At 38.6% G+C, this 23980-nt stretch overlaps 1 protein-coding gene across 1 annotated transcript in view; it reads right to left on the bottom strand.

Moving 5' to 3' along the window:
- Positions 1 to 507: 507 nt before the first annotated feature.
- The window catches only part of SCP2 (sterol carrier protein 2), a 107487-nt gene continuing 84014 nt past the window's right edge, over positions 508 to 23980 (bottom strand). Inside the window, exons 13-16 of the mRNA XM_019742794.2 lie at positions 21723 to 21816; positions 12543 to 12672; positions 4246 to 4325; positions 508 to 1534 (exon numbers count right to left, since the gene is read on the bottom strand). Coding sequence (XP_019598353.1) covers positions 1439 to 1534; positions 4246 to 4325; positions 12543 to 12672; positions 21723 to 21816 — 400 coding nt within the window. The 3' untranslated portion in view covers positions 508 to 1438. The remainder of the gene's footprint in view (positions 1535 to 4245; positions 4326 to 12542; positions 12673 to 21722; positions 21817 to 23980) is intronic.

Raw genomic sequence — 23980 nt, 5'->3', positions numbered from 1 at the left:
ACATGCAAAGTTAAATGGTCTATGGGGATCTGACCCACAGTCCTGATTTGATTCACATGGGCTCCAAACATCTAAACAAACAAATGAAACCACCTGGCTTTTTGCCTCTGACCATCTTGGGATGAAATAATGTGTTAACGACAGAAACGTAAGGCCTGGATAACTCCCAAACAGTTTTGCTGGGCTCTGAGTAGACTCACAGGATGATCAGAGCTTAAGAAATCTTAGAGACCATCTACTTAAACCCCTTCTTTTAACAGTTTAGCAAACAGGCCCAGGCAGGCAGTTATTTATTTGCCTAAGAGAAGCAAGACTCCTGGCTCCCAGTCAAGTGCTCCTTCCACTGCAATACACGGCCTGCCAAAGCAAGGACTAGTGAGTATGTCAAGGTAACCAGCAGATAACGTCTAGATGACACAGACTGTAAATCCCCCAATGTTTCTCTTCACTCTCCATCATTTAGACAACCCTGAACAAAAAGAAAAAAACACAATAAAAACAAAGACGATCAGGAAGAGCTATTTTAATTCTCTATTAGATTTTCTTCCAAAAGCATTATTTTACCCCATATGTTACTGAGTTATAAGAAATAACATTAGCATTAGAAAAACTAGGATGAAAGATATATGTGGATAAACTAAACATATGAAAAAGGAAAATTATAACAAGAGACTGAGAGCTTTATAAAGTTTAAATTAATATGTGATTATAATTTTAAAACTGTGCATCTCAAAGGGAATCTTATTAAATTATTTTTAACAGTGTTTTAACTCTAACACTGATTTTTCAAGAAAGAGACCCATTTAAAAATATTTTTATTTAAAAAATAGGCATGTGTACTGCTATAAATTCCTGCCCACCCAAAAGCTCTGATCACATCTCTTTTATTTAGATTTGGGAAGAAAATACCATATTGATGGCACAAAATGCAACATCAAAAATTTTTTTTTAATCCCGGTACAGAATTGTAAAAGCTATTAATGTAAAATAGATTAAGGTCATTAAATGCACAACACGAATTACTGGCCAGCTACTAGTATTTTGTTTCTTCCCTAGTTCTCCCAAGGAAAACTTAAATTGAATCTTCAGCAGAATAATCCTTAAATATACTTTATAAGCAAAATGAGAGCTTTTGTTTACATAGTTTTGGGATTTTGCTGTTCCTAATTTTATTCTGAAATTCAATTTTACCCCAAACCATAATTACCATGTTAACTTTGTAATGCACAGTTGTATGCAGTTCAGCAAAGCAGTAGTAATACCACCAGGCTCTATTCACCCAGAGCTCTGGAAAAACAGGACTGATCACACCCATTTAAAAACATAGCTCGTGCTATTTGCCAATGCGTGGTTTCAGTTTAGGTTCTGACAATGAAATATATGGCTATATATCTATATGTCTCATCTTGATTTTTCCAAGGTAGGCAAAGGAAGTTCTTCACAGCTTAGCTTTTTCTGGCTGAAGCTGAAGATTTTGTAACTTCATAGCCAGGCCCATGTTGCCCGCGATTTTCAATTTCCCTTGAAAGAAGGCCTGTGAGTGAGAAGAGAGAAAATTCATTACGTGGTGTTTTTTGTTTTGAGATTGCTGATATTTCTAGACTATCCAGCCCTGAGATCATTTATTTATCGGGTCTCTCATACTTTCTTCAAAAGATGAAATTTGCTTTCTGGAGTAGATTTAGACCCAGATTCTTCCAACGGAAGGAACTGTAAAAGCCATGCTTTCACACAGAGCAGTCAAAAGGCACATTTTCCCAAATGTCTTCTCTTAGAAACTGAGTCTTCCTTCACCTGCCTTCCTCAATGCAGTACGTTTTCCAAATATTAGACTAAGTGGGTTCATACTAGATTGATTTTGTTTAAAAACATTACATGTGGATCAGGAATATGACCTGAAATTTTCAGAAGTCTGCCGAGAGAAAAAGCACGTGAATACACTTAGAAACTCTTAGAATACAATGTGGATGAAATGTCACCAATTTTTTCCCTTTTGGGTCTCCACGATAAAGGATTTATCCCTAAGGAGGGAGGCCAGGCAGCCTGCTGAGACGGAGGTGCTTGCGTTAATCTTTGGCTCAAGAAGAATCCAACCTCTGAAGAACAGAGCCACAATTTGTTCCATGTAACAAATGCCTGGGATTAGATCACATGATGCTTGCTAAATTTATCATGTAACAAAATCCCAGGAAAACTTTAGAGAAATATCAAAATTGGGAACATAGCATGACTTCCTGCTATGATCTCAGTCCTTTAACTCAATTCTGAAAATAAGGAAAGGCTAGGTGAAAAAAGTTCCTCATCATCTTAGTTTTTTAACAAGTACATTAGGAAGTTAGGAGCTCCTCTGCCTCATCCATGGGAACGCAGAGCTCTGCTTTTCCTACACCTCTGGTAAGGGTGACTAATTCCTTTTTTTTTTTTTTTTTTTTTGCCTCCTCTGTCTGGACAAACTAAATATTTCCTTTCTATATGGCACACAGCCTTCTGTCTGATGACTTAAAGGTCAGGTGTCTCAGAACACAATATATTTAACACATGTCCTCTAAAAATATGGGCTAGTGGTACCGAGAAGAGAAGCGCACCATCTTTTCCTTTCTGTTTAATTAAAAGAGAAAATGACTTTTTACTGACTAATTATTATAAAGAAAACATGCATCTTCACCCGTTAGAGAACCCAAACATAAGAGTCATTTTAGTCTGGCCCTAGGTGTGCTTCATGTGTGCTTGCTGCCGGAGAGTACGCTGCCTTGTTTCAACTGTAGCCAAACACTGAAATTATAATTTCCACTGCATTTAACGGTTTCCAGTCAAATCCTCAACTGAGCATAAGGGAAGGCCATTAGCGCATTAATAGAAAGGTCTGCCATTTTTATCTTTAATTCCTTTGAGTGCTAACAGGTGTTCAAGAAAAATAAGGTGACACTTTGCTCCCCAAACTGAGAGAAGGAGAGCAGCTGACCTGTGAAGTGTGATCTCCCCTGCCAAGGAAGTGCACGGAGTGAGTGCATGGCGGAATGAGCAGCAGTGGGTGGGAGGGAAGACGACAGCCAGCTCCTATATGGTGGCCTCTGTTCTGTCCAGATTTTTGGACCGGGCTCAGTGGGTGGAAATGTCAGTGCCAATGGTGTGTATTCAGTTGAAACGTCACAGATGCACGTCTCTCATTTGTCAACACATAAACTGAAATATGCTTAGTTGCTTAGAAAAAGCATTTCAAAAAATCCTAACAATTGGGAGTCAGATTTAGTTGCTTTATCCAATCTTTCAAATTACCATGGGACCACTGGGAAAAGACCTAAAACAAATCAGACTGAGGCAACAACAACAAAAAATAAGGTTACAATGGAAAGAAGCAACTTAGTCTCTTTTTTGCTATCTATGGCTAATGGAAAGCTATATCAAGTCTGTTCACCACTATGCAACTAAAGAGTACAAACCCTTGACAATTTGGGGACCAGGAAAATCTATACACGGTATAAATACATTTTAGACAAATACAATTTAATCCAGCAATTGTGAAAACCTAAAAACATCAGGCATCACACTAAGTTCTGGAGACATGAAGATAAGTTAAGATGTGGTTTGTTCCTTTGAGATACCCACAATCTAATAGGGAAGATAGGCACATTCTGACTAATAAAATGTGACAAGTGCTAAGCTAGCAGCCCAGGAAGTGGACCAGAGGAGGGGCTGGCTACAGCTCCCCAACTTGGAAGGTCTTTGGAGACGACATCTGAGCTTATTTTGAGAGACAAGGAGTTTGTCAGGGAAGGACAGCTCAGACAAAGAACATGGGCAAACACACAAAATGTAAGGTCACACTTTTGTTCACACCATTCCCTCCTGCCACCTGGATTGCTCCTACTCTCCATCTCTGCATTGCTCACTTCTGATCACCCTTAGGGCTCAGCTCAAGTGTCAATTCCTCTCTGAGCCTTTCTCTGATGGCCCAGGAAGACATGGCTGCTCCTTCCCCCACCCTTCCCAACCACAAACCAGGCGTGGTATGTTGGATATCTGGCTGTACTTATCTCCTTGTAGATCTGTCTCACACCAAACTGTGGGGCCCTGAGAATTTCCAGCACATGGGACAATGTCTGGTACATAGTTTGCTCCACAAATGTTTGCTTTTTATTGGGTTTGACCACTTTGCACTTTATGGTATGAGACTGAGGCAGGAGATGAAGTGCAATGGGCTAAAAGACCCACCTACTAGCAGGATAGAAGTGCCATCATACTTACCGACTGAGGATTCATTTTCCCAGTCATTAAAGCCAGTAAGTCCGAGTCAGCCATTGTGATTGTGCAGTCAGCCTTCTTATCTAAACCAGAGATAGGTAGGAGGACGAAGGAGAAAAGGGACCGGTTCAGTTTTACTTATACATTTTCATCAACAGCCACTGACTGCATCAGAATCACATCTAGTGCCAGAGCAGTGTGGGGGAATGGGCACTCACACACATTTCTCTGGCAGCCTGGTAAAATGTGGCATAAATCGCAAGCAACTTCGACATCTAATAAGAGGGAATTGATTAAATAAATGATGGTATACTCATTAACGAGATACAATGCAGCCATTAAATGATACGGATTTACATTTTTTGGCCTGAAAAGATGTTCATGTTATATTGTTCACGATACTGCTATAAAACCAGTTACGAAACAAACTGTAAGCATGATCCCATTTTTGCTTAAAAACTGATATTCAATTATATAAGGAAAACATATGTAAACTTAGACACCAATATATTAATAATAGTTACTGTGGTGCACAGACTCTAAAATGACCCCGCGAGCCCTGCCTCCTGGTGTTCATGGCTTTGTATAATCCCTTACCCTCGAGTACAGGCAGGACCTGTCACTTGCTTTTAGCCAACAGAATGTGGCAAAGGTGGTGAGATGTCATTCCTGTGGTTCTGTTATGTTATATAAGACTCTATCTTGCTTGCTAGCAGACTCACTCTTACTCTCCCGCCGGCACTGAATAACCTAGCTGCTATGCTGTGAACTGAGGGCAGACTCTGGCCTATAACCAGTAAAACAACTATTATAAAGCTGTCATTCATACAGCTGCAAGGAAATGAATTCTGCCAGCAAGCTGAGTAAGCATGGACACGGACCGTCCCTCCATCAAGTCTCCCGATGAGAACCCAGCCTGTGAGGGCTACTCAGAGGCCCAGCTAAGCTGTCCTCAGCCCCCTCACCCACGGGAAATGTAATGTACTTCATGTTTGTGTTGTCTTATGCCACTAAGTTTGGGGTAATTTGTTATGAAGTCATATAAAATGAATACATTTACCTAGATCAGGGGTTAACAAACTTCTGTAAAGGATCAGACACTAAATAGTTTATGTTTTATGGGCCACTAGGTGTCTATCGCAACTACTCTGCCCCCATATCTCAAAAGCAGCCACAGATAAAACAAGTGAGTGTAGCTATGTTGCAAAAAACTATTTTCAAAACAGGTAGAATACCCTGAGGGAGAAGATATTTGCAATTAATATATCTGCCAAAGAACTTGTATCCAAAAACATATTAAAAAAACTCCTATCATTCAATTAGAAAAGGTTAGATAATCCAATACAAAAATGAGCAAATAACATAAACAGGCACTGTACAAAAGAGGAATCTCCAAACGGCAAAGAAAGCACATGAAACAGTGTCCAACTTCATTCGTCATCGGGAAAAGGCAAATTTAAAGCATGGATGAGATACTACTATATAATACTAGAATGAATGTCTAAAAAAAAAAAAAAGGCAATATCCAGTGCTGGTAAGGATGAGGAGCAACCGGCAGATCAATGCCACGCTGGCAGGACTGTAAAATGGTATAGCCACTTGAGAAAACAGTCTGGAAGTTTCTTATAAAGCTACCATACACATGCCCTGTTGACCTAGTAATCCTACTTTTAGGTGTTTACTCAAGAGAAATGAAAACATGTCCACACAAAAAACTGTATGTGAATGTTTAGAGTGGCTTTATTCAAACTGCCAAAAGCTAGAAAAAACCTAAGTGTGTATCACCTGGGGAATGGACAAACTACTCAGCAACAAAAAGGACAAAAGGGAACAAAGTACTGATGATACATACAACAACAAGAATGAACCTCAGTGAAAAGTATGCTCAGAAAGCCGCATACTGTAACCATTTATAAGACATTCTGGAAAAAGTAAAACTGCAGGGACAGAAATAAGATTTGTGGTTGCCAGGGCCTGAGGGTGGGAGGAGATTGACTACAAAGGGACATGATCCTTTTTGGGGTGATGGAAATATTTTCTATCTTGATTTTTGGTGGTGGCTATAAAACTATGCATTTGTCTAGATTCATAGACTTGCACATCGAAAAAGGGTAGATTTTATTGTATGTAAATTATACTTCAATGAACCTGACTGAAAAAAAAAACTTCTAGTACCATGTACTGTCAAAAATGTGGAACAAATGCAATTCTCATATGATGTGGAAGGGAATGTAAAATAGTACATCCACATCAAAAACTCTTTGGCTGTATTGTAGCTTATGGTTTAGTTTTTTCTAGTCCTGGTTATATGCCAAGTGGAATGAATACATATGTCCGCTAAAAGACACATATGAGAATGTTTATAATGGCTTTATACGGAAGGTCCCAAAATGGAAATACTACAAAGATACATCAATCATGGAATGAATAAATAAATTCTGGTGCACTCATCTAGTAAAAAACGAACTACTGCTCCACACAACAGTATTAATGGATCTTACAATGCTGAGCAAAAGAAGCGAGACTAAAAGAGTAAATATTTTATGGTTCCATTTATATGAATTCCCAAAATAAATATAATCAATCTATGGTGACAGGATTTGAAATAGTGGCTCTTTTGGGGAGTGGACAGTGATGGGAGGGGTTGTGAGGGAGGTTTCTGGGGTACTGGCAACACTCTGCACCTTGATCTGGGAGATGCATTCGTTTGTTAACACTTATCAAGCTGGACATATACCTGGTATTTACACCCTTTATTACAGGCTAGTCTTCAATAACAATTTTGTACAAAAAAAAACAGGCGGTGGGTTGGATTTGGCCCACAGGCCATAGTGTGTCAGCCCCTGAAGTTGATGGTGGAATTACAGGAGAGTAATTTTTTCATTTTGTCTATATTTTCTAACTTTGTCTATAATGTATATTACTTATATAATACAAAGTTTTTGAAATATTAATTTTATATCAAGACATAATGAAAACAAAAAGAATATACAACAAAGACTCTATTAATAATCTCATTGCTAAATCAGCCGTATCTACCTTGGACATAAGAGAGGTGAAAAAGGAAAAATTCACCAAGAAATCACATTTTTCAGCAGTTTTTAAGCAGTGAATGCCACAATAGCACTGTAACAGCTGACTCCTCCTCAAATTAAATCTGGGCCTCTCCCAGAAACCAAGTCACTTTCTATCTCACTAGTCTGTCTTATTTTTCTTCATTGCACTTACCTGAAACTATCTTATTTGTATATTTGTTTTCTGTCTGTATTTATCCAATAGGATGAAAAGGTCATGGGGGCAAGGCCCTTGTCAGTTTTGTTCACTACTATATTCCCAGGTCCTTGAAGAGTGCTTGATACATAAAAGACAATCAATAAATACTTGTTGAATAAATAAATAAATTATGTAGACTTCGAAAGATTAGCAAACTATGGCCCAATAACTAATCATAGTCTATGCCTTAATAAAAGAGAGAGGAGTAGCTATGGTTTGAATGTTTGCGTCCCCCATCCCAAACTCCTATGTTAGAAGCCTAACACCCAATGTGATGGTATTAGTAGGTAGGGCCTTTGGGCGGTCACGAGGGTGGAGCCCTACTAGATGGGATTAGTACCTTATAAAAGAGCCTCCAAAGAGACTCCTAGCCCCTTTCACCATGTGAGCCCACAACGAGAAGGCGCTGGCTATGGACCAGGAAGAGGGCCCTCACCAAATGTGACCATGCTGGCACCTTCATCTTGTACTTCCAGCCTCCAGGGCTGTGAGAAATAAATTTCTGTTATTTATAAGCCACCCAGTCTGTGGTATGTTTGTTATACAGCCCAAATGGATGAAGACAGTAGCAAACTATTGAAGCATAGCATGCCCATATTATTAAATAACTAAAACAGGACTGAAAATAAAAAGGTTTTATTATATATGTTACAACTCAGAGATAGCCTCTAAACAGAATGAGATTCAATGGCCATTCCATTTTTGCCTCTAACAAAATTTTCTCTTATAACTGGAAAAAAAAAGGTGTGAAGCCTTGAAAACAAAGGAATTTACAATAAAAAAAAATCCAGTTCTCCTGTAGATATGTAACATTAAATAGCAGGGAGGGGGGGAAAAAGCTAGCAAATTGAGATAGTTGGACTTGATCCTAATTTCCAAGAAAGGACTCTCAGTCATTCAAAGGGTCCCTTAGGAAGTAAAGTCTGCTACTGCCCCCGCTATTGCTGCTGATGGAACATCAGCATTTACTGAGCTCTCGTTATGCCAAGCACTTCACTTACATGAACTCATTTGATAGTCACAACAACTCTACGAGGGTCAGAGAGGTCAAATAACTTGCCCAAGATCACACAGCTAATAAGCAGCTGAGCTGGGTCTGAAAGCAGATTCCTGAAAGCAGCTAAAGCCCATCTTCCAACTCTTAAGCCCTATGGCTTCCTTTTGTTACAGGAAGGATACAAACATTCAACGATTCAGTTGTAAATGGGCCTTCACCAACTCATCAGCATTTGATGAATCCCAGATGGTTTCTCACTTCCCCACATCCTTTTGTGAAGTCTTAGACAAGTCTAATGTGTTCACGCAGAATTAGTGTTTAATGTATGGGTTGGGAAGGAAGCAATAATTTACTGAGCACTTACTATGCTACAAGTGCTTTACATACCTTATCTCATTTAATTCCCACAACAACTCCATACACAGAAATTATTCTCGCCATTTTCTCAGACAATTGGACTCAGGGAAGAGATACACCTAATAAGTGACAGAGCCAGGGTCTGAACCCAGGTTTGGGGTCTCTTTCTACTGCACCTAGTGGATGGTAGAGACTGAGGCTTTCTATATCATGTTCCTCACAAAAGGGCAGGGTTGAGAACTCAAGTAAGTGCTGAGAAGGAAGAATAAAGGAATGAAAGAATAATGTCATGTCGGATTAATCAAAGTTGGCTTCCTAGAGATATGCTATGTGAGTTGGTTTCAAAGGAGAAGAGGGAGGGGCCGAATTCATGGGGAAGGTACTAAAAGGCACCTAGGCAGGGAAAAAAAAGATGGAAAATGCACAAAATCTAAAGTATAATCATTACCGAACTCTTAGAATATAAGCAAATGAAATACATTTAAGTAAATCTTACTTCGTTAACAGTAAGTAAATCTCTCAACACTATGTACATGCCAAAAGAACTAGCAATTCTCTTTAAGATGCCAGTTCAAACTAGGACAGGTTATTAATGCTTTAACGTAGCTAATCTCTAACAAATGGTCATTTGTTGGCTGATGTAAAAGGAGCTGGCAATTTCCAGTGGTGGCTTTTACTGGGTAAGTCCATATTTCAGCGCCACTCCTGGCTGCCAACAAGTGTCAGTTTCAGCAGAAATTACCCTGCCCCAGGGTAAAAATCCCTTCAGGTCTGGGATGGGGCATCTAATGTGGGGAGAGCTCATTGCCAGAGTCCATATGCAGGGAACAAGGTTTTTCTAAAATTACGCAATAGCTTTCCATCAGCATATTCTCTTTCATGACAAACATACACCAATAACGAAACAGTAGAAAAAGATTTTTAACTCACCTTAACATCTGCCTGGGCATATCAGAATATAACCCTGAAGTAACTATTAACCTTCAGTTATTTAAAAAACTGGCACTATTTCCAAAAGTTCTTTTTATTTCTAAAAGCTAGAATCTAGATGAAGCATTTAGTTTTTCTTAGTTTTTCTTCACATACCACATTCGAGTGGCAGCTCATAGAAGGCAAACATAGTTATTTTTCTGTTCACTCATCTTAAGGAAAAAATATAATTCCAGAACTGTTCTATATATAGGTCTACATATAATTCCGGAACTTTTCCACAACGACTCTATCCTGCGCACACCAGACGCCCTTACTACTGCTCAGCTTTTCCTTCATGAATCTCTAGTTGATTCCTTATTTAACAGTGCATGTAACACTGCTCTTAACATTTTCTCCTTCTCTAAGCTCTAAACTCGATTTCAGAAGCACTGCCAACCTTCATTCTACTGCAAAATGCCCCTGAATATTTATGTACCCTCTCAGAGGAAGATGTGTCCATCCTTCCTTGCTAAGGCTCACCTTCCATCTACCTGGGCTCCTGATGCCAACCTCTCCTCCAGGAGCACCCTCAACAATGTATCAGTGACCAGCTCGACCATTCCCGACAGACCTCCTATATTACCAAACAGCTTCCAGGATCCATCAACTTCACCCCAAATTTCCCGGGCAGTGACCCTGTAACAACATCCTTTTTTCTCGCTGCCAGCACTCAGGCTATCCTTTCTGCTCACTTAAACAGGGGCAACCTCCATCCTCCTAATTGCTCTCTCTGCCTCTGATTTCTCCCTTCCCAATTCATCAAGTCCGATGCGCCAGCTTCATCCTCTAAAACACAGCTCTGACTTTCACTTTTCTTCTTAAAAAGCTCTAACGGCTTGATTACATATTAAATCACTTTCAAAGTTCAAAGCGTGGTATTTTAAGCCCTCCAAAAAGCTGGTTCTCATCCGTCATGTTTCTTAGTCGCACTAGGCTCTCTCCAACAAGAGGAACATAATATACAATGTTGCTATCCCTTACTGAATGCTTACTAAGCATCACTCATTCATTCTACTGTTCATTTTTATGCTATTGATTTTACTGAAGGCCTACCCTGTGTCAGATACTATTCTAGGCATTGGGAAAGCAGCAGTGAACCTAATAGGCAAAAAGCTCTGCCTTCATCATGCAGCTTACAATTCAAGAGGGGGAGCTGAGCAATAAGTAAATAAGTAAAATATTATATGGTATATCAGATGGCGGTAAGTACCATAGAGAAAAATAGGGATGGTAACGGGGGGGTGATTTTTAAAGTGTGGTTAGGGAAGGGCTTCCTGACAAGGTGACATTTGGACAAAGATCCAAAGGAAACGAGAGAAAAAGCTATGAGGATATCTGAGGGAAGACAATTCCAGGCAGAGGGAACAAAGTAGAAAGTCCCTGAATGGGGAACACTCCATGTTCAAGCAATAGCAAGGAGGCCAGTGTGACTGGAGCAAAGTGAGGAAGAGAATACTGGAGCCAAATCATGGGGTGCCATTGTAAGAACTCTGGCTTTTATTCTGAGTGAGCTGACAGCCATTGGACGGTTTTAAGCAGAGAAGGGTCACAATCTGACTTAAGTTTTAACATAACCACTCCAGTTGGTGTGTGAAGAATCTGTAGGGAGCAAAGTTAGAAACATGGAGATCAGGCAAAAAAATGATGGAAACTCAGGCCAAAGATGTAGTAGAAGAGAAGGACAGAATTTGCTGATGGATTAGACTGTAGAGTGTGAGAAAAAGAGGCGCCAATGATGACTTCAAGGCTTTTGGACTGAGAACTGGTGAGACAGAGGACCAATTTACTGAGATGGGGAAGACAGTGAGAGCACATAATTACCGGGGAGCGGGAGGAAGATCAGGAAGATCAGGAGTTCGGTTGTACACAGTAGCTTTGGGGTAGCTATTAAGTATCCAAGTAAACTTGTCAATGAAGCAGCTGGCTCGACCCCTTGGAGTTCAGTGACTGGGTCCACACTGATGATATCCGGGAATCATCAGTGCAGAGGTAGTTTTAAAAAGCATGAGACTAGATGAGATCCCCAGTAGCTAGAACTGGCCTTGGAGCGCTCCAACGTTCAGAAATTTGCAGATGAGGAAAAACAGGAAGAGAGGCCAAGAAGGAGTAGGTAAGAGGAAAGCCTGGAATAATAATATTATCATGGGGGCTGGGAATTAACCACTGACTTTAAGAACATCATCACCGGTGACCACTGCAAGAACAGTGGAATCGTGATGAGGACAAAAGCTGACTAGAGTGGGTTTGAGCAAGACTGGGATGAGAGGAAGCAGAGACAGTGAATATAGTAGACACGTCTTTCAAGCCACACACTGGACCATGTGCTTTACAGATTAAAAGATAATTCTCTTAATCCTCCCATCAACCCTGTGAAATAGGTACCACTTATTCTTCTCATGTACAGATGAGAAAACTGAGGCTCAGAGAAGTTAAATAATTTATTCAAGGACAGAATCTTTGAGTGGTAAGGCCAGGACCCTTAACCCAAGTTTGTCTAATTCCAAAGCCTAACATTGGTGACTCTGTGAAAGAGCCTCCCAGCCTCTGGGAGGAGGCCGCTGTGACCTGTTCCTATTCCCAAGGGTTCACCAGTTCTTTAACAAGGTCCGAAAGCCAGCCTGTTCTGGGAACACCAGGGCAGGCTCCTATTTTCCTTTGTGAACTTCTCAGTTCCTATAAATAACGTCATTACTGCACTGACCTGAGTTAGGGTGCACCGATCCTTTGCCGTTTTTCACATCCACCACCCATGTGGCTTCTTTACCCCCAGGGCCATCCTTCACCTTGAAGGCAAAAATACCACCGATTTTCTTCACAAACTGTTCCCCCTCCTGGAAAGAAAAAGTAACATTGGGAATTATGTTAAGTTCATTTCTCTGGCTTTTTTCTCCAATCAAATGTTTACAATAGATACATGACGTGAGCAGCTGGACCAGCAGGCAGTTCTCAAGTTCCCTTGGGATCTTTTACTCAGAAAAATCTGAAGGGCAACCAGGCAAAAACTCCTTCATCTGCCAAATCTTTTGTTTAAAAATGGCTTTTTGGATATAACTGGTGGAAGGAAAGGGGGATAGGGGGTGGCACAACAGCATATTTCACTGAAATAGCCTTCATGTATCTCAATAATTTCTGAAAGATTCACTCTGGTGTCCTTAACTGTACAAACCCCCACTCTCCCTTTTTTTTTTTAACAGGTAAATTGCTTTACATTATTTTTGGCTTCCCACAATCAGCACTTAAAGATAAGTGGTTCTGAGATCAAAATCTTTTTTGTTGTTGTTCAACCCATTTTCTGGATTATTATAAAGAATTATACAATAATATACCATCTACCACTTACTTTTGGATCTTGAAGAACGCAGCTGGAAAAATAACCTCAGATACATATCTCTGTAGGGGGTTTCCATTCCCCCTCTGCTCCCCTCCATCCCCACTCTGCTTCACCTTTCCTTACTGAAATACCGACTGAAACAATGACTGGCACCAGACATTGTTCTAAGCACCAAGACTATAGAGTAGGAGTTACAGGGGCAAGTGATAATACACTGTGATGACTGTGACAATATATGAGGTAAAGAAAAGCACAGGGGACTAAAGGAGCACAGAGGAGAAGCTAAGCCAGCTGGCAGGGTGAAGGAATGACAACCACCTCACACACCTTGTAAAAAAAAAATATAGCAAAACCACATAATTTTATGCAATTCTTCTTCTTTACAGAGAAAACACATTGTAATGTGGAAAAATTCAAATATCGATAAGCAAAAAAAGAAAATACAAATAATTCATAATTTCATCACTCAGAGAAAATATTTTAGAATAAATGCCCTTTCTCTCTCTCTGCATATACATTTTTAAAATGGCATTATATTGTATATACTGCTTTGTAATTCACTTTCCTGTTTAATATAATTATTCTCATTACTGTGTCCCTAAATATTCTTCTACATAATTTTAAATGACCACATATAGTCTTTCACTGTAGAAGTATTTAACCAATACTCTGTTACTTGATATTTAGATTAGTTCTAACTTCTGGCTCTTATAACTGCTGTGAGTAACATTTGTATATCTAAATATTTTTATATAGCCTCATTTATTTAAGGTTAAATTCCTAGAATTAAAACTCTGCTAATTAAGAACACTGAATCTAGAATCAGCATAGGTTTGAATTCCTGCTCTGCCACATACTTATATAACACTGGGCAAGTTATTAAACCTTTCTGAATCTCAGTTTTCTTATCTGTGAAATGGGGATAATAACAGTAGCGTTATATAACTCAGAGTTGTACGAGATTTAAATTATGTAAATGCCCATAAAGCACAGAGTAACTGCTCAATAAATGTTAGCATTTTCCCCCCCTCTATGATCTGTCTGCTATTCCTGTACCACTGTTATGGCTTTATAATGTACTTTACTCTTTAGTATAGTAAATCCCCATCATAATTCCTCTCTTCCAAATATTCTTGGCTAGTTTTGGATTTGTTTGAATGTTTTTTTTCCCCCTCCAGATATATACTATAATCATTTAATTAGTTCTCCCCAAAACACTGTTGCATTTGGATGGGGTTACCTAAAATATATGTATCTGTTTGGTAAAGAAGCAGTATTTTTACAATATTAAGTCCTCCCCTCCATAAATATAGTATATCTTCAAGTTTCCTTTGATGCCCCATGGCAATGTTTTGTCATTTTTTTTCTCACATTGGCTTTTATATATTTCTTAGTTTATTGTTAGGTATTTTTATATTACTCTTATTAATAATATATTCTTCAATATGTTTTATGACTGGATTACTGCAAATATATAGAAAATATATTAATCTTTATTTATTTTGGAACTGGCTATCTTTTGAGTTCTCTTATCATTTCTAATAGTTTTTATTTCCCACCTTCTTTATTTCAGCCTTACATCGCTATAATAATTTATATTCATGATTCTTCCATTTGGTATCATAATATTCATTACTTCAATAAAGATTTAAGTGTTTACTATGTTCGGGCACTATGATAAGTGCCTGAGTACTCAAAAAATTATTATCCCTGAGGAATTTACATAGCTGACATCAGATACTAACCTCTGTTTCTATGTATGCAGAGAGCCTAGTCAAAGTTACTTTTGTTGTGTTTTGTTTTATAAGTTTTATTAAGATATCATTTACATACTATAAAATTTACCCTTTTAAAGTATACAATTCAGTGGTATTTCAGTATATTCAGAGTTGTGCAACCAACACCACTCTCTAATTTTAGAATGTTCTCACCACCCAGAAAAGAAACCTATGCTTATTAGGATCACCCCTCCACTCTTATTCTCCCCTCCTGCTAGCCCCTGGCAACCACTAATCTACTTTTTGTCTCTGTGGATTAGTTTATTTTGGACATTCCATATAAATGGACTCATACAATATATGATCTATTGTGACTGGCTTCTTTCACTTAGCGTAATATTTCTATGGTTCATTCAGGTTGAAGCACGTATCAGTAATTCATTCCTTGTTATGGCCAAGTAATATTCTATTGTATGGATATAGCACATTTTGTGTAGCCATTCATCAGTTGATGGTTGTTTCTTCTTTTTAACTACTATGAACAATACTGCTGTGAATATTTGTGTGCAAGTTTTTACATGGACATAGGCTCTAATTTCTCTTGGGTATGTATTTAGAAGTGAAGCTGCAGTCCTAAGGAGGTGTTTAACTTTTGAGAAACACTGTTTTTTAAAGTGGATACACCATACTACAATCCTGCCAGCAATGAAGGAAGGTTCCAATTTCTCCACATCCTCACTTTCGTTTGTCTTTTTTATTTTAGTCATCCTAGTGGTGTGTCAATATTTTTCTTATACATAGATAACATACCTGAACCTATTTAGAATCAACCACAGGTCTCAGGACTCCAAATAAGCTATTCTAAAAATATTTAGTCTAGGCCTACTTATCTCGACCGTCATGGAGGCAATTCTTACACGTCGGTGTCCTGAAATCAATTACCAATATTTTATAGCTATGTCAAGAAATCAAAATGACTGTCAGATTTAACTGAAAGGGAAATTCTCTTATTTTGGCTCTCCTTAAAAGATTTCACTCAAATTATTTTAAGTTAACTTAAGGAAAAATTACTAACAACAATAAAAATCAATGGAGGGAGATAAAGTTTTCAAGTGCTTTTATATACATATTTTTCTTTAATCTTCATAAAACTCTTTAAGTAGTTAGATAGGTATTAATATTAGCTCATTGAGCGGAAAAAACAATTGAGGCTCATAAAGATTAAGAATCCTTCAGACTATTCTCTATCCTGCTGCCAAGTAATCCATCTAACATGACCCATCTAACCTTTACATAATCCACTTAACACTTTCAGGTTTGGATTTCTTAAATGGCTTCCCACAGTCTACAGGATTAAGTCTGTCTTTACATACCGTATTTCCCCAAAAATAAGACCTAACCGGAAAATAAGCCCTACCATGATTTTTCAGGATGCTCGTTATATAAGCCCTACCCCAAAAATAAGCCCCAGTTAAGATCGTCAGCCAGATGGATGCATTTAGTACGTCCACTGCAACACATGATAGACATACTGAATTTAAAATATTAATATATAATTAATATAAATCAACATTGACATTAATACTTAAAATAAATAATATAAATTATAATTAAGTATTTGTAAATACCCAAGCAGGCGCCTTTGGACGAGAGGTAAACGCCTATGTAAACGGATGAACTCGAGACTTATTGTTGAATGACCAATCGGAGTACAGACACAACGCACGAATAACATACACACTTGATAACGAACAGACATGGTTGTGTCTAATATGAATCTTCATAATTCAACACGCCGTGTGTTGTAACGGACGTACTAAATGCACTCGTGTGAAATAAACATTTTCTGAATTTTAGTGCTTGCAATTTTTTGTTGCTTTTGTGTGGACCATCATTCTTAACTGTCATCATTTTTGTTGCCACTCCTGTCTCGTAAGTCTTCAATTAACACTTGATTTAATGGTAGATTTAAAGGGAATAGTATTTTGATCCCCAGACAAGATGAGTGCAAAAAGAAAGCTATTCCGTCGAGTACAAGAAAGGAATCGTGGAGGAATCCTGGGGCAAGAATCTTAAGGCTTTCTGCAAAGAGAAGTGGGATCTCTGAATGGTCCGAAAATGGCAAGCAGAGTATAACTTCAGCCAACAGGTGGACGAGGGACTGCTAAGAAGTGCAAATGTGGATCAGGTCGGTAACCATTATTTCCTGAGCTGGAAAACATCATCTGTGAATGGATTGCTGACAGGAGAGCAAAGGCTTTGGTTGTGCGCAGGGCTGATATTCAAGCATTTGCCCTTGCAATGGCACCACAGTTAGAAATATCCCCAGAAGAATTCAAAGCATCACAACACTGGCTGGATAGATTCCTTCAGCAATATGAACTGTCTCTAAGATTGACAACACTGTGAAAGCTGGAAGATATTGAAGTTATTAAATGTGCACTTGCATTCAAGTCCTTTGTTGCTGGCATCAACTTTTCTGAATACCAACTCTCCAACATGATTGCTATGGATGAAACTGCAGTGTTTATGGGCCAAGGATCTCAAATGACAATTGATCAGAGGGATGCCTCGTCAATCTACATTCCTTCCACTGGCTATGAAACTGCACGTGTTACCTGTATTTTGGCAATTTGTCTGGATGGAAAGAAAGCCCCACCTCTAATCATCACTAAGGGCAAGAAAGATAAGGTTGAACGTGTTTCAGGCATTTATGTTCTTGAAACCAAAAAAGTCTGGTGCACACAAGCAGTTATAAGGAAGAGGGTCGATTTAATGCTGCCACTTGTTTTGCAAGGTGGCCAAAGAGGTCTGCTCGTCTGGGATTCAGCCAGCACTCACTGCGCTAAAGACATGAGGAACTTCCTTGCAGAGAGAAGAACAGATCAAATAATGATTCCTGTAGGAATTATTGTCTATCTCCAGACTCTTGATATTGCAATAAATAAGCCATTTAAGGACGATTTGCGCATGGAAATCAATGACTACATTGAAAACAGAATGGAGAGAAATCGTGGAAACTTTGTGAAGCCTAGCCTGCAAGAGGTCGTGACTTGGGTGAAGAATTCATGGGATGAAATCACTGACAGCTGTGTTGCCAATGCACTGCGAGCAGGCTACATGGGCAAGAAGTGCTCATTTAAGGAGAGCTCCATTGCTGGACATGAAAGATTGGGGCCAATGGTTCTACAGGAAATGGAATCGCAAGAAATTCAAGCCAGAATTTGGGGTTTGGAGAGTTATGACGATGCTCCAGAAGAAGATGACATGACTGTATTTGAATAAATGTAGATTGTTGTACATGAAAAAATAAGGCATCCCCTGAAATAAACCCTAATGTGTCTTTTGGAGCAAAAATTAATATAAGACCTGGTGTTATTTTCAGGGAAATACAGTACTATCCACGATTCGTCATAATCTGAAGGATATTTATCTGTTATCTTCAGATACTGTTTAATCCTCCTCAGGCTTTATGTGCTAACAATACTGCTCATTTTGAATTCTAGGAACATATGTGCCTCATGGCCCTTGCTCATGCCCTGTTCTGGTCACTCACCTCCTCCTATTCCCTATTCCCATGCCAACATCATCAATTCAAATCTCAGCTCCCACGCTAACTCTTCTTTCTGGGAAGTGTCTTTTTTGTTTCTACTGGATACTTTGATGGCCCTTTGCACATGCACCCAGGTTTCTTGTTAAAGCAGTTTTTTCCCCCACTGGGAAAATTTTTTCATGTCTCTCTTCACACTAAACTCTATGTCTCCTCACAGGCAGGGACATATGGCTAGTAAGTAGTACAACTAGAACTCAATCCCATGTTGGTTTAACTCCAAATTCAATGCTCTTTCCATTTGACCTCACCATACTGCAAAGGAGGATACATCAGTACTTCCTAACCTTAGCCTTTGAAAGCAGTTTGTCACCGTAAGTGAATTAAAAGAAAATTCAAAGCCTTCTCCACATTCTTTGAAATCTATTATCCCTCAAGGTTCTATGGAGATAATCTAGAAGAGTGGATTGATAATGCTGGTGTGTTGGGTCACTCAAGAGCCAGGCTTCCTTTGGGGCCAGCAGCCCCCGAAGGACTACTTCCAGGTGCATTTATGCCATCTGCTTGCACAATGCCTCAGGAATAGAGCTTTGACAGACACCAACAAGTCGGAGCAGGAAAACACCAGCAAACAAGCAAACACTTAGAAATTCTAGCTGCATACTTGGAGAGAAATTCCTCCCACTTCCTTAAAACAAATGTAGATTAATTTTGCACTTGGTATTATTTTGGAGAACCAACTTACCCTCATAAAATCACATCCTTTGGTCAATAAAACATTTTCAATTGAAGAGAGAGGGAGAGAGTTAAAAGGGGAAAGAAAATACACATTTGTTGCGAAACTGGAGATCATTAATACTAAGAAAGTTCTAAGTGCCTCCTTGCTTGAAGAAAAGGACTTCTTTTTGAGTAGGTAAAAGGTCGAGGAGTAGGTCCTGTCTTAAACATAATAGGAACAAAAAATTAAGAGAATTCAAAGAAGGGCAATGAGGTATTGCTAACAAAGACAAAAGTGGAAATAAAATCTCTTGCCAAGCTAAGACAGAAAATTCATGAATTGACAAAAGATTCCAAGACTTTCACTTTCTAGTCCTACAAACATTTAGAAAACTGACAATCGTGGGAAGGAGAAAAGAAACAAGGGGACAAGGTCCATGCAAGTGAGGTTACGGAAGGAGAACAGAATTAAAATAGGCGCAAGAGGCATACATTTGCAAAGCTAAATTAAGACTGTGAAATAAAAACAGCACTGCTTTGTTAATCTCAATAATGAAGTATTCAATGATTGACATCTAGCCATAGCAGATATTCTAATTATTTCTAATTGATTTTTTTTTTTTTTGACAGAATAAAATTGAAAAAATTGAGCAACCTGGCAGAAGTAACTATGCTATGGGGTTATTCTGTAGGCAAATATTAGTGACATGAAAAAAAAAATTTTCAAGCTGAGCTCTTAAGAGTCCAATTTCATTTCAGTGGATGCCGTACTGAAAGAAATTTTTAAAAACGAGATTTTTTTCCTACTACATTGGCAAAGTTTTTTTTTTTTAAACCAGCCAACATAGCACTGGAACAAGTATGAAGAAAAAATAGTCACTCTCATGAATTATTATTAAATTTATAAATCAATACCGTTTTGGGGTAGATAATTTGGCAACATGTATCAAAATGCAAAACACACATATCCAACTACCCCACAATTTCCCCCTTTAATTAAGTATGCTAAGATAATCGTAGCATTAAGTACTTAAAAATGAGTGCAAAAGGAAATTTATTAAACTATTGTTTTACTTGTAAAATTTAAATACAACCTGATGCTTATCACAGGAGACTAGTTAATAGATTATGGTACATACATTCTAACGTGTGCTATGTGGTCATTAAAACTGATGGTAAGAACTTATCTTTATGGGCATAGAATGGACTGTCAAGAGGAAAAAGTAGGTTATAAAACAAAAGGTATTTTCACACAGGTGTATTTCTACAAGATGGTGGCAGGACAGGTCTGTAACAGCTGCACCAGTGCCTGCCGGCCAAGAATTGTCAGTCCTGGCCTTTTCTAAATCAGAAAAGTTATTGATCATTATAAAAATCCTAGAAATGCAGGGTCCTTTGTCAAGACACATTGGTGACATTAGCTGTTTTCCCACCCACAATGCCATCAACTTAGATATCAAGAAGTCTTTGTGCTACAATAAGGGAGTTACGAGATATGCACAATGTTTGCCGTTCACACTGTGGCTCTAACACAAGTGAAATACATACGATACAGCTCAATCGTTCTGAATCCTTTTCTTTATTTCAGCCAACTTTGATCAGCTTAACAGATATGCAACTGGAATTGTGTGGCTGTGGCAGTAACTGTGCCTTGTTGGTCTCAAAATTAAAACCAATAAGAAAATCCCAAGATGCCTTTAGGTTTGAAACAATTAAGTAAATATCTCATTTTGCCTGATGAGATTAGCTCTTTTTTTGGAGAATGAGTTACTGTTAGATTACCTTAGTATGATTATTATCAATCAATAACTAATTATTATAGATAAAAACAGATCTGTACATATAGAGCAATTTTAAAAACTCAATATGTATTGTATGATCCTAGTAACGTAAAACTGTACATTCATATACACAAAGAGATGTCTGAGAGAATGTCAACCATTGTTAACATTTTAGTGAATTCTAACACTTCAGAATGTTTTTAATTTTTCTGTTTTATATGTTTCTGTATAGTGTGAACTTTTAAAACATTAGCATCATTTTTATAAGAAAAAAACAAATTAAAAACTACTTTTTAAAAAATCAAGCACAAAAGATTTCTTTTTAAGAGGAGTTTTGATATTAGGTAGCTTTCAAAGCTCCCTTTAAGTATTCTTTTGAATGGTTCTAAGTAGAATCTTTTTAATTCAAAATAAAAATTATACCAAAATAAATTAGAATCCCTTTACATATGAACTCTATCCATAATTATTATCTCCCTGACAAAGAGAGGATGGAAAAAAGTGTGACAAGGGTTAGCCTTTCCTCTGAAGTTAAGATCTCAATAGAAGTTTACTACAGTTCTTCATACAACTCAGATCTGGAGACTTACACATCTCTAAAATGCACTCTTACCAGAATTACAAAGGAACCATAATAAACTCGCAGAAATCTAAAATACACTAAGTATTTGACAATACGGTATAAATTTTCAACTCATACCACTTCATGGCAACACCTGAAATCTGTATGTACTTCCTCTAGCCTCATGGTCCAGTGGTAGTATTTTATATAAATCTTACTTACCTCTTCAAGTTTCTTCTCAATCTCCTTAAAGACCAGACTTGCCTTAAACCCATCAGCTGCAGAGCTGGTTGGAGCAGCCTCAATCTGGTAAGTTCTAAAAGAATTGGGAAATAAAAGAATTGGGAAAATGAATTAATTTCAATCCATGGAGTCATACAGATACTAGGTTTTTCAACATTTACACAGTAGTAATTTTCAAAAACCCTAAAACCAGAGGTGTTGTGACTCTTACCCAAAGGAAATTGTTATTAAGCCTTTATTTTATGAAAGTCTGTTTTATAAAACAAGATTTACTTCCCATTTTTTCAACAAATATGAGCGCTCACTAGGTGCTAGGCACTTGTCCTTGAAAATACAGTAAACCAAAGAACCTACCCTCATGAAGTTTATATGCTAGTGGGGGAGAGAGACAATGGAACAAGCAAAAAAATAAAGAATATACTTATTATGAAGAAAATAAGGCAGGTTAAGGGGATATAGAGAAAGTGTATTTTTGTGTGTTGGGTGTTCTATTTTAGGTAGCCTAGTCAGATACGCCTCTCTGAGGAGGTGATATTTAAATTGTGTCAATGAGCCAGCAACGTAAAGATCTACGAAGGGAAGCCAGTTCTACAAAGAACTTGAGGTAGAAAATAGCTTGGCAGTTAAAGGAACTAAAAGAATGCCAATATGGCTGGAGCAGAGCAGGCAGACGGATCCAAGAGCACAGAAATATGCAGGCCCAGGTAACGGGGATTTATAAGTCATGGTTAGGTGTTTGGGTTTTATTAGGTTGGTGCAAAAGTAATTGCAGTTTAAAAGGTTAAAAATAATTGAAAATACCACAATTGCTTTTGCACCAATCTAACAAGTACGATGAGAAGAACTGCAGGGTGTAAGTTGGAGAGTAGCATGACCCAATTTACGTGTAATAAATCTGGCTGCCAGCTGGAAAAGGGACCGTAAGGGTACAAGTGGGGAGGCAGAGAGACCAGTTAAGAGACTGCTGAAGTAGTCCAGGCAAAAGATGATGATTGGAACAGGGTTATAAGGAAGTGGGGAATAAGCAGAGGTTGGATTTGAGATTTGTTTTTTACCTGTGATACAAGATATGAATTTAACAACCATTTACCCATTGGTTGTTGATACGTAAGGAACCACTATAGATAAATGGCCTATGTGGCAGAAGCAACACAGTCTTTATAGCCACAAAGGCCTGGGCTGGAATCCTAGGCGCTTCCTCCACTTATTAGCTATGTGATTGTGAGCCAGTTACTTCCTCTCTGTGTACCTGTGGTAAAGAGGTAGGGAAGAAGGTGGAGCGTGCCGAAGACTGCAGAATTAAATGGAATTCTGTGTGTAAAGCACCTAGTAGCAGAGCCGCTAGCCCACGGTAAAAATGATGGACATGAATGTATGGGCTCCAGAATGTCCAGTGTTAGATACAGACAGAAACCCGAGGGGTCTGAGGAGGATGAGGGCATCTTAGGATGTTAGGTCATTCCTCTGACACACCACAAGCGTGCTGTTGGTGGTGGGATTTGAAGGAGTCGAGAAAGTAGTAGCTGCCCAGTAAGCACTTCTTTCTTTCTCTACCCCCTCCTCCTTCTGTCTCTTTTTCCTCTTTCTCCACCCACTGCACCCATTCTCCTTTCCTTCTTTCTGCTGTTTCATAAATATTTAATGAGTGCTTGCTACATGCCAAGCATTGTTCACGGTACTAGGAGTGTAACAGTCAACAAGTCAGACCAATCCCTGTCCTCACTGAGTTTACATTCTTCCAATGGCGGAGAAAAGGAAGTCAACAGACAAAACAATTACAAATATTAGGAAGCAAACAAACAGAGGCACCTACGTTAGGTAGGGCAATCAAGGAATGACATCTTTGAGCAGCTGAATTTAAGCTAAGACCCAATTAAAAGAAGAAAAGAAGTTAGCCATTCAGAGAGGACACTGCCAAGTCCCTGAGACAGAAAAGAGCGTGGTATGTTAAAAGACAGTAAAACATGACTAGTGTCATTAGAGCACAGTAAGTGGGGGGAGAGTGACATGAAATGAAACTGGAGAAGCAGGCAGGGACCAGATCACGCATGCCACAGGAGGAAATCTGGGAAGCTACCGAAATGATTAAACAGGGAAGTGAAATAGTTTGATTTGTGGTATTCTGACAACAGTATGCTGAATGAATTGAGGAGGGAGAGGGGTGCAAGAAGAGAGGTGGGGAGATAGTCAGGGGGCTGCTGGAGTCGTCCAGGTAAGACGTTAGGTGGCCTGACTAC

Source organism: Rhinolophus sinicus, linkage group LG06, assembly GCF_036562045.2.
Source record: "Rhinolophus sinicus isolate RSC01 linkage group LG06, ASM3656204v1, whole genome shotgun sequence".
NCBI lineage: Eukaryota > Metazoa > Chordata > Mammalia > Chiroptera > Rhinolophidae > Rhinolophus > Rhinolophus sinicus.
This window is presented reverse-complemented; position numbering and strand designations above follow the sequence as displayed.